At 38.1% G+C, this 12,183-nt stretch overlaps 1 protein-coding gene across 2 annotated transcripts in view; it reads left to right on the forward strand.

Annotated features, from left to right (window-relative positions):
* Nucleotides 1-2,312: 2,312 nt before the first annotated feature.
* Nucleotides 2,313-12,183, forward strand: part of ptprn2 (protein tyrosine phosphatase receptor type N2) — a 218,206-nt gene continuing 208,335 nt past the window's right edge. Inside the window, exon 1 of one of the 2 annotated variants that reach the window (XM_064332770.1) lies at nucleotides 2,313-2,604. In XM_064332770.1, the coding sequence (XP_064188840.1) occupies nucleotides 2,502-2,604 (103 nt within the window). In that variant the 5' untranslated portion in view covers nucleotides 2,313-2,501. The remainder of the gene's footprint in view (nucleotides 2,605-12,183) is intronic. The other variant, XM_064332769.1, reaches the window with a different exon arrangement.

The raw sequence follows: 12,183 nt of genomic DNA on the forward strand, positions 1-12,183 counted from the left end.
TTGTTTGTTTCCCGCAGTTATTGCATTTAACTTTGGGCATGCACACGCACACACATACCGTGCCCTCCATAGAGTTTGGCTCTACTGCACAATTGTATATTTGTTATGAAACAATTATGTGGTTATAGTGTATTTTCTCAGCTTTTATTAAAGGGTATTTTTATACATGTTGGTTTCACCATGTAGAAATGACAGCACTTTTTATACATAAGTCCTCGTCCGCACCACCCCCACCCCCCCCCCACCCCACCTCATTTAAGGGCACCATTACAGAGGGTATTGTATATACAGTATGTGCATGCACAGTCCATAATTGGTTGTATGTGTGTGCATTCAAATGCAATTCATTTGTAATTTTCTAAGAATAAAAGTACATACACCCTGGGTAATTAGTAGGTGAGATTTTCATTTTTAGAATTAAATCTGTGCGGAACATTGCTTAACTCGTATGTCTAATGAAATGAGCAGTTTAAATCCTCCCAACTAAACGTCTTGTTTATAGTGACAAATCTGTTATCAGCCTGCATTGTTCAGTTTGGGGAAAGCTACATGAAACCCTAAGTGTCTGGCACAATGACAAAGGAAATGCAGTGCTATTTAGAATAAAGGAGTACTTCAAATATTAATGAAACCAAAGATTCAATGGGCAGTCTATTGTTCTGTGCACATTAGTGTAAGAAATTATAATTATTAAGCATTGTGTAGACTAAAGCTATAAGGTTCAAATTTAGTTTGAAGCTACTCTGATCACCTTTATGCATTTTACTTCAGAACTTAATTCTGAATCGTAAAAGCCAGGAAATGCGTTGATGTCAAATGAGACTATCATAAGACATAAGCATTGCATGAATGGGCCGGAAAATGGAGGATCTCGGGTAGATTTGAAATTTGAGAGACAACCAAGCTACAACCCCTTATTGCGTGGCAAAGTGTAAATGGCTCGACCATGCAAGATGCATAATTACGTAGTTATGCATAATTAAGTACAGATGAGAACTGCATCCTTAATGACTAATAATGACTATGCATTTGATTGATACAAAGTAACTGTGCCATGTGTACCTATTCTTCAGTATGCATAATTTGAGTGTGGCACTCAACTGAAGTGTCTTGCAAAAAAAAAAAAAGGCCTGGTATTGGTCTCACGGGGAAGGTGCTAGTCTTTGGTGCACTGACACCCTATGGTCCAGAACAGGAACCTAATCATGCTAGTGCTGCTGTGACCAGAGAATCTAGAGTTGTCCAAGGGGGATGATTTTGGTTGGCACAGATTCTCAAGAACCTTAGGATGTCCAGTTTGATTTTGACTTCTCTGCCAGCAGTCTCTCTGTGTCAGTTGCACATGAAGTGTAATCTTCACAATGCATTAACTGCACAGTTCAGTTGGACTGCAGAGAGTGAAAAGAAGTGACTGCCTGCATGTCTAGACTGCTGATATTGGCGATTGCCTTGGTCCAGCTAGCATAGCCTATGTAATGACGCATTTCAGAATGAGGGGAAACAGATAATTAAGAAAAATAGTTTTTAAAAACATGATACGACCTTCGGTACGTTTTTTTATTTATTTTTGATTTGAAATATTTAAATACTATCGTAGCCTTCAATTGATCAACCACGTGCGGTTCTTGTTGATAGCACGTGAGAGTGCACGTGGTCAGGACAAATAATCTGAGGTATGAAACGCAAGTGCATGAATCGGTAGTCCACACTATTGGACAACATTAAACTGCTAAGAGTCAGTTACAGTCCACTCCATGCAAATGTCTCCCATTGAATCGCTTTTGATATGCATATGAGCTCATGAATACGGCAACAAGAAAAAGATATGGGCTGATACAAGGCAATTAAATTCAAGCCCATATTTTAAAATATAAAACTGCAGCCTATATTATTATTATTGTTGTTGTTGTCGTCAGTAGTGGTTGTATAGTAGTCCTAGCGGCCTAACTTATTAAAATATTTCAAAATATTACACAGAACTATCGGAATAGTCGTCATAAAGTACTTGTGCATGAACAGGATTTAGGAGTATTTTATTGACTGCATCCGCCCTATATTTGGGTGTTTTTCAGCACACCAGTGTTGCGCAAAATTCAGCCCGCGACAGTGTAGCCTCGTCCGTCGTCTTTTGCCTATTTTTTTTCTGCATGCCGAATTGCTTAGCATGGCCGCTATATGTTTATATTTTCCCTCCTTCTAAATTTCTCTCGTATCACAGTTGCATGCAGTGATTATTTGGGCTTGTACTGTAATCGCAAATTCGCAACCACGGCCCTTTCGGCATGTGGATTTTGACGTCAGGCCTGAAGGAGGGGCCTGGCCAGGGGCTGCTGTTCTCAGTGCTGATTCCAGCCGCGACGAGGGGCTGACTGCAGGAGAGAGTTAAGCACGGGGCCGAGTCGACAGCATCCTCCCCTCTCCCTCTTCTCCCCTCGTTTCTCTTCGCCACCTCTCAACATCGCTTGGAGAAAAAAGGTCAACGAAATGGTGTGTTAACGAATATGTGCGATGGATCAATAAAAATGATGGATTCACTTCTCTCCATTCTCATCGTCCTCTTGGCTTTCCATACCCATTTGATCGTCACCGCTGACAGGAAATTCGGTAAGTTCATTAATTTGCCTGTTCAGTTTATGGCAATATTTACATATCCTTTTGCCAATGTAAGAGCAATGCTCTCGACGTGTTTCTATAAAATGTGTTATCTGATTCACTGGCATTTCACAGTCTGTTAAAGGACGAAATATTTGTAACCCTCTGCCCGAGAAACGAGCTATTTGTTGCCGTTTCTACGCAGTCTGATCACAGAAACTTTGAACGAAATAACATATGTAAAGGGATTCTTCAAAACCGAATGCTCAAAATGTTTAGCTTAAAGCTGAACGTGAATTTCTTCTGGACACTGAAGTTGAAACGTCTGGTTGGCAGGGCGGTCAGCGTGTACAATAATTTAAAATGTAAACGTATGTGGCTGTGACTTTGTAAATGCATGTAGACAGTTACAAACATATATTGCATGTTTTTTCGGTTTTCGAATTGTACTATTTATCAAAGGTTGGTCTTAGACTGTTTTAGTCTGAGACTGTTTTAATTGTCACAATTATCACTAAATTTATAATCAAAGTAACACAATATTAAACGTGCTTTGCATATAGGCTTTAAGTATATTGCAAATCCACGTGGAATTAAAGATTGTTGTTGGAACATACTGAAGATGAAAGGACGAAATGTCTTAAGCAGTGAGCGGTTATGTAATCGTGGTCCGAGACCAGTACATTAAATTGCAATTCAATCACTTAGCAGACGCTGTGTTATTTAAACCGGCGTGACAGACATCTTGTTAAACGGTGTAAAAACATCACGTGAAGTACATCTTTAAGTACAAATAGCAATCTGCTTGAGCAGGCTTTATATAAATATTTCTGACTACACCAGACCAACCCAAGGCTTTTCCCTCGTAGATGTATCCAGTTGTTTTGTATCTGCTAGTTTCAAATAATAACAGTTTACATGTCTCACCACACCGACTGTTCTCCGGTTCCCAGCATAGTCTGTGTGGAAAGTAGAACCACTTTTTTGAGGTTGTTGTGTCTCCTCTGCCGACTCGGGTTCCACAGGGCATCGCCTGCGCGTGATTGTTTTCCATCCCTTTTGTTTCTGAAAATGGTTCAGGTGCTTAGGTTACCTCTTTAGTTCACCGCTATAAAAGGATGTTAATGCTCCACCTGGAGTTAGTTTAGCCACGATTATGCTGCAGGATTGAAAAGGGTTCAGATTTAAAACAGGCACGACAGACACTATTTGCGCATGATTATTTTATTTCTATTGTAATTTGTTTCTATTTCCTTAAATTAGTAGTGCTGATATTCCATGACCAGCATTGGTAAGTAATGCTAAATGCTTTATGGCACTTGAGTGACACACTATGTAAACACACAATAGTGATTCTAAAGCAGTATACACCAGTTCATTGACAGTATGCTTTTTCACTTTGATGTTTCTATACTGGCTTACCGCAATTACAATATAATACATAATGAATGTACTCTTTCTCTCTCTCTCCCGCTCCCTCTCTCTCTCCCTCTCCCTCCATTTTAGAGAATAACTGATTATCTGTTTAATTAGATTCTCAAATAGGCATTGTTACAATACATACAGTGCCTACGTTACTGATTTTATGCTTTGACATGGTGTGTGTTTGCATGCAAGCACACTCGTGTTAATTTGGTTGATAAATAATTTCAAATGAATTCTTTTCAGCATTGTGTACCATTATCGCAAAGCAGTCTGACTGGTGTCACAACACATCTCATGTTCCCTGTGGCCTTTCTTGAATCAATACAATTTAGAGCACAATTTAGTCTAGTGCATCAAGAAAATAAGGCATTCCCATAAACTATAAACGGGGTTAGTGGTTAAAAGTGAGCAGTATTAATACTATATCATTGGTTAGCTATAACAAGGCTCTTGCCACTGTATCGTATATTTACTTTATTGCAGAATGAATATACTTCAATTGTGTTTCTTTTACCTTCTCATTTTTCTTTTGCCAGGAATTGAACCTCTGTAAAAAAAGATTTTTTTTATTTTAAAGAAAGAAAAAAAAGAGGTTTTGCTGTTCTAAAATGCCTAGAGGTCAGTTGTTATGATTTAATGACATTTTGGTTGAAACCTGTAACTTAAAGCAAGACATTGCAATGTGAAAAAATGATGTGTTCTATGGTAGATATGCATATTGCTATGCTGAGTTTAGCATAAGTTTAGTAATTCTGGCAAAATCTAGCTTTCCTAACTATCCTGCAGAACCCAGAATGCTCCGATATAGCACGAACATCTTTACCCCTGAATGCAGAGGTTATTTATTTATGTATCTATTTTATTTTATTTTATTTTGCTGAGAACCAACCTTGTACTCATAGGTAGGAGGCAGACTCTTCCCCTAGTGCATTCTGGGAACTGGGGGTAGATGGGAATGCAACTATGCGCTTGTTTTAAACTGAAAGCTTAAGGAACAGTGACATTTCAGTTAGATAATAGTTAGATTCAATTGTTCTGGACAGCCATGCACTTTCTTAAAAAATGACTTGTTGCCGTTTGTTATAAATCAAGTTGGCATTCATTTCTCAAGAGCTGATGATACTGTGGGGGTCATACACTGGTGTGTGAGAACTTCACCTATTAGCACCTGAATGTACATGCTACAGTTATTAGTACAGTATTATAAAACATGCATATGTTACAAATTCCTGTTGTCATTGGGCAGTTATTAATATGAATATTAATATTTAATATGCCTATTTTTTAGTGGAATCTTTTGCAACAGACCTCTGTTTCTTCCTTTTCTTATGCTTCTCTGGACTAAAACGAGACATTTGGAAAAGTGTGGCTATCTAACGTTAATTATTTCTGAGTGGACTAGGTAGAGAAGAGCCAAGTTATATGAGTGTTCATTTCCACTGCCTGGAGCAGCTGCTAATGTTTGCTCCTGTCTCAGTGCTCTGTCACATGTGAATTTAGCATGGATTTGAGGCCAAAGGCCCCACCTGTCTGTCCAGGTGTTGTTTTTTTACCTTTAGCATGTGTTGTCAGTGGCAGTTGCTAAGGTACCCTCTGCCTCAAAGGACTTCCCTCAACTTGGATTAACCTTGTCTTTTCAGTGGAGGTCATTGAGATATAAAGGGTTGTTAAAGGGTTGCATGGGCATTCACTCACCAAGATCAGTACTGATGTGCATGTCACTCAAGTACCTTTGCCATGACCTTGTTCTAACCGACCGTTATGTCGTGGTTAAAGCCTATGTAGAAAAGTAATATGAATTCAGTATCTACCATTTTTTGGTGTGTGATACTGTGATCTTTGCTGCAGTAAGTGTCCGTATTGGACAGCTCCTCAGCAGTGGTGGCTGGTGATAAAAAATTTGGGGGAGGGGGGGGGGGGGCGCAGTTTTGGGGGGGACAAACAAACTGAAGCAGCACTTCATAGCTAAGCAAATAAAATAAAATAAATAAATAAATAAATAAATCTAAAAACAAGACAACACACTGTAATGCTGCCTAAACACTGACCAGTAGCACTACTTGAACATATTTTTCCCTCCTTAATAATATAAAACAATATGTAGAGATGACAAAATGCCAATTTCACCTACATCACCTAAAGTTACCAACAGGGAACAGCTCAATTTCTAAATATTGAACTACTAAAATCATATTTACTTCCACTGTTACATTCTATGAAGTCATAAAAAGAATAGGAAAATATTAGCTAACTCCAAGGACATTTATAGAGCCTTCTGCTGCCATCTTCTGGACAAAATGTGAATATGTGAATGCTGAAGTTTAAAGGAGGCAACAAAATTCACCAACCCACGGAATATCATGGGATTATCGAAGCTCTCACTCTCATCGCGGCCATGCAAAGCCAACTCAAAGGCTCCACAAAATTTCACACAGTCTATTATTCTGGACAGGATGTGTCGATTTTGTCACCTCTTTGTTGTGCCTTCTAATGCCAATCCTGTAGCCTTCATCTAGCTGTTCAGCAATGCTAAGCCTGCCAAAAAATATAGTCTCATTGTCTAGATGGCTACGGCTACTTTCGTGCCATTTGCACTTTTCAGAAATATGTTATAGGTCTTGTACCCCCGTCGTTGTCCACAACGCTTCGGTTCCGACACTTTGAAATAGCAATCAGGGAAAGCAAAGAAAGGAATTACTTACACCACATCCAGCTAGCCATCTCCGTTTGTCATAACAAGAGCAGGAGAAGCCCCGGGTGTAGGCTTGTCCTCGATCACTTGCCTGCTGCTGAATTTCTAAATTGGGTCGGTCCGGTCCAAGCTGCTTTATCCTCTTTATTTCTTCCAGTGAACGCCTTGTGAAAGGGCGTTTTTGTAAGGAAATAACCAAATTTTCTTTGATTTCCACGGTTCTACTTGACGTTGCCATCTCCTGAAAGTACCAGTCAGCTAGCTAAGGAGCAGGAGTGACAGTTGTGCATAGTTATATTAATGGCGGGTGTGAACATGAAAGGTAGCATCGAGAATTGTCCAATCACATTAGATCAAAAAACATAAGAACAATACCAATTCGCTGCCAATAAAAGTAGGAGTGTCTGGGGCGCAGAGAGCTGCGCCCCGTGGAAAATCTGAAGCAACCATTTAGAGAGCAGCCTCAGGTGACCTGCTTGCAAAAAGTTGAAGGACTTACATACACACTCATTTGGCTGGCGCCCTTCACCCAGGAAGTAGGCTATATGTAATCACACAGAAATTAACCAAATACAATTTAATTTTGGAATCAATTTTTAATGAATGCTGACAGGCGCTGACAGACTACCAGGCACATTGTACGAGTAAACAATTTTAATTTTTTTATTATTTTGCATTTAGGGGGGCGGCGCCCCAGCGCCCCGCATTAAAGAACCGCCACTGCTCCTCAGCCTAATACGTTTAACACAACTCGATTTGAAATTATTTGATTATTATTTGATTATTTGATTAATAATAATTTTTTAAATAATTTTTTTGTGGTTGTGTAACCCATTTCAGATTATATAACCTGCACAATCCAGAATGCATTGCTTCCTATCTCAAGAAACAATATCCCAGCGTTGCCTCAAACTGTCTCTCGTGTTTAATAATACATACCACGGAACATTCTGAGAACTTTCTACTTAACGTATCACTGCAGCTGCTTAGCTTTTATTATTATTATTATTATTATTATTATTATTATTATTATTACATATAGCATCTTTCAGTGTCTTCACAGAACATTTCAATGCTATATTCCCAGATACCTTACTCTTTTTGCAAAAGAGCACCTGATTATTCTAAGTAAGATTTGTTAAGCCACAAACCGATGACATTGGTCTTCCCATCAGTATGCATGCACATTTTCTACTGTAAAATTAGAATTTATATAAATCTGTAAGATTCTGTGGTAAAATTGGGATTTTTCTTTTCCATTTCAAGTATTCATTTCTCTTGTAAACCATGATGTTGTATCCACTTCAACTGATGGATTCATATTATGTCACATTTGTCTCACATAGGCATTTTTTCTTGCATTGTACTTTAAAATTCCTCCTCTGCAGCATAATGAATAGACGTTGATTTTGGCTAACATGGAAAGATTTAATGGTCATCTGCTGTCCATAATCATACCTATCATAACTGCTATGATAGTCCTGTTCTCTTTTTTAACAGGATTGTTCCCTGTGCTATGCTTATGATTCACTCATTTAAATATTTAACTGTTATGTAGTGTTGTGAGTTGGCTGTTCTAATGTTGCCAGGTTTCACTTGATGGGATTATGAAACCCTAATCACAAAGAGGAAATGGAACTGGCCGTTGATGTTGGTGTATAATATTTATAGCCTTTAAGTGAAAATAATTTTTAGTTTGAGTTTGCGATCATACTTACAATGGATCCATGTACTGCATGTAAAGCATGTGTGTACGTGTGTGTGTGTGTGTGTGTGTGTATCACACATACACTTATTTAGTGAGAATATTGACACAGGCTTTGAATGGATTAATGTAGAATGACCGTCAATGAAATGCATAATGACATTTCTGTATATTGGAAGGCAGTGATATGTTCCACCATGGACCAGACATTGTGGAGGAGATCCTGTGCCTCAATAAGATGCCAAGCTGTTCAGTGAAAGCATCCAAATCACATCCCAGCTCTCACAGCAAAGCCCCCCCACCTCCCAAGAGTTGGCAGAGAAAACTGCTATGGCATCCAACATGCAAAATGCAAAACTGTTCCAGATATCACAGACAGAAATCCACCTCCTGTTGTAAAAGGCTTGTTGCTGAAATCCACTGTGGTTATGCTGTATGTAATCATACACTTAAAGCTCCAAAAAGATTGCGTATCAAAGGTTTTTCACATAATGCTAATCGGGCTCATTCCTACTGCTGAATATATACAAAACATCATAGGCATGATGTAGTCAACTTAGAAATATCAATAAAATATAAAAATATCAGACATAATGGGTCAAATTATATGCTTGCAGTCTCTGCACATATATTATTGCATCCAAATCGTGTTACTTGATTGTTACGTTATCTTGTTACAGTTAATCAATGACTTCCACTGCACAATTGCAGCCATAGCAATGGCCTTTAAATGTATAATGATTTACTTTGTTTTATTTAAAATGAGAATAAATGAGAATACCATGTAAAACTGATCAATTTTCACAGTCCAAGTTATTAATTTGCTATCTTGCATTATCAAAGAAGTTGTGTGCGTGTGTGTGTATTTAATGGTGTGTTGTCATTGTGTGCTTATCTTTCCAAAAAAACATAATTTGCCAGTCAACCATAATGGCAGATAGCACTGGTATCAGAGGTGCAAATTCCCCAGACAAAAAAAGTAAGCACGTTAAAAAAGGAGAGCAACCCTATATGCAAACACATGCACATTTATTTGTGCTATTTGCTTCACTCATGTATGTATAGTCAAATCTATTTGGCTTAAAAAACAATGAAAAAAAATATATTGATATAATAAATACATTGATAGTTTATGGATATAAAAAATGATGCTGGTTAGCTTGTTAGTTATGCTATAGCTAACAATATATATTTTTTGGGAAGGAGGGGTCTCCTACACTTCCTCCTGGCAGGTTAGTGTGGTGGATGTGTGTGTGTAAATATCACATTCATGATTGCATATCATCTGGGCATCTTGGGTTTGTGAAAATGTAATTGGATATAAGCGATCAGCTTTCTTATAAACTGCTTCTGGGAATAGAGAAATCATAAAGAAGGAAACAAATCTGTGTTATATAAATATGCCGTGCCATGAAAAATAATTTTCCCCCTTTCTGCTTTCCTCTATTATTGCATGTTTGACACACTGAAGAGTTTCAGATCTTCAGACAAAATGTAATATTAGACAATGGGAAACTGAGTAAACGCAAAACTCATACACCCATATCACCCATGCAAAAAAGAAATGGCTCCTTTAGTAACTCAATCAATGAATTAACTCAATTTAATTGATAAATACATTCAGCTGATTGAACTCAGCCAGGCTTGATTGCAACCTGCCCCACTGAATCTAAACCTCACTCATATTGAACCTTCTCACTAGATTGAAGGAGTTACCACAAAGCATCTAAAGGTACACTATGCCATGGTCAAAGGAAATTTCAGATGAGATAAGGAAAAAGATGTTGATACATATCTGTCTGGAGAGGGTTACAAAGCCATGTCTAAGGCTCTGGGACTCCACAGAACAACAGTGAGATTTCCAAATGGAGTTCACTTGGAACAGTGCTGAACCAAAATTTCTCCAAGGGCGCATCGACAATTCATTCAGGAAGTCACAAAACATCCCAGAAGAACATGCAAAGAACCAGAGGCCTCTCTAGCCTCTGCTAAGGTCAGTGTCCATGACTCCACAATAAGAAAGAGCCTGGGCAAAAATGGGATTCGTGGGAGAGTAGCAACACTGCTAACTAAGAGAAACATCAGTGTGCATTTCACATTTGCCCACAGCTTAATGGCTAAAAAAAACAAAGACAAAATGAAAATGTTTTGGAATGGCCTATTCAAAGTGTTGACTTGAACCCAATAGAGATGCTGTGGCAGGACCTGAAACAGACCTACCAATTTGTATGAAACAGTTTTGCAAAGAACAGTGGGCTAAAATTCCTCCACAGCGGTGTTGAAGACTGTTGAATTATAGGAAGTGTTTGAGTGCAGTTATTGCTGCTAAAGGTGCTGCGTTAAATTATTAAGTTGAAAGGGCAATTACTTTTTCACATGGGTAATATGGGTGTTTGCTAACTTTTTTCATAGAAAAAATGATATTATATTTTGTCTAAAGGTCTGAAACCATTCAGTGTGACAAAAATGCAATAATAGAGAAGGCAAACCCTTTTTCATGGCACAGTATAATATAATATTTCAGATAGATATTCTGATAGATTGCATTCTTACAACTGCTTACTATATTGTAATATTGTGTTGAATAAATTAATTTATACAGCTTTTTTCCCCCATAACATCGATGCACAATGCCATCTTGAACAAAAGGTTTTTTCCTCAGGACAATTTTTTAAGCTCATGTTTGCAACACAATCACTTTAACAAAACATTGTAAAAATTGCAATAACCTTGTGTGCAAGCTGGGTAACATCTTCTACCTGCTGTTATCAGAGATTTGTAATCTACTGTAAAATGGAGCAAGTAGAGATAAATAATAAAGAGGGACACTGTTGTGTCCTTCTCCTTTGATTGCTATGGACAAGTGTACCATTATGTAAGTCACAGTGAGGTGAGAGGAAAGGTCATTTAGGATGCATCTTGGCTTGCAGTCATGATCAGTTACCAGGATTCTGAAAGTGTATGGAGTACACGGGACATTTTGGCGGTGGTGGAGCAGCCAAAGGTATTTATCATGATACTTGGAAGATTAATGCTTTAATAGAGGTTGTTTCTGCTATTGATTATCACTCCGGCCATCTCTGCACCTACAACAGAAGGAAAGATTTCCTGTCATACAGCGGACCGTTTGTCATGGCAACATGACAGGGCTGCAGTGGCTAGTTCACCTTTTCAAAATTGTCGGCGAAAGTAGGGCTGTGCTGAATTTGTAATGAGACCACTAGATAACAATTCTCCTTGTGAACCTTCACATTTTCCAATTATTTTTTTCTTAACAAGTGGATGCAGATGCTTCAAAAGATTTTGGATAGGTTCTAGCTGATAATGGCTGATTACACACAAGCATTTCATCTGCACGTGTCACAGGAATACCTGAGATGATCATAACATTAATGTTTGAAAGAATGTTTATCTTAATAGCTGCTATCTTTTACTTTGACTTGATAGATTGTGTTTTTGGTTGGTTGAATTACATGATTTATGTTCTTTTTAGTAACTTAAAAAAAAAAGTTACTAAAAAGTTACTTTGCAAGTGCTGGGGTAACTACCGTATAATGAATTTAAAAATGTTTTTTTCACAAAATAATAGAGGAAAGCAATGGCAAATGCAGACATACTCTATTAGATTTAGTTCCAAATGGAATGTACTCTGCTTTTATGTGGTAGAGGCCTTTCAGTGTGTGAGTTCTCGCTAATGTTGGGTCGTAGAAAATGTATCAAGTTTTGAAGCGTGCCCAGTGTGTTCAGCATGTGCAGATTGTGGAGGATG

The sequence above is a fragment of the Anguilla rostrata genome, chromosome 4 (assembly GCF_018555375.3).
Source record: "Anguilla rostrata isolate EN2019 chromosome 4, ASM1855537v3, whole genome shotgun sequence".
NCBI lineage: Eukaryota > Metazoa > Chordata > Actinopteri > Anguilliformes > Anguillidae > Anguilla > Anguilla rostrata.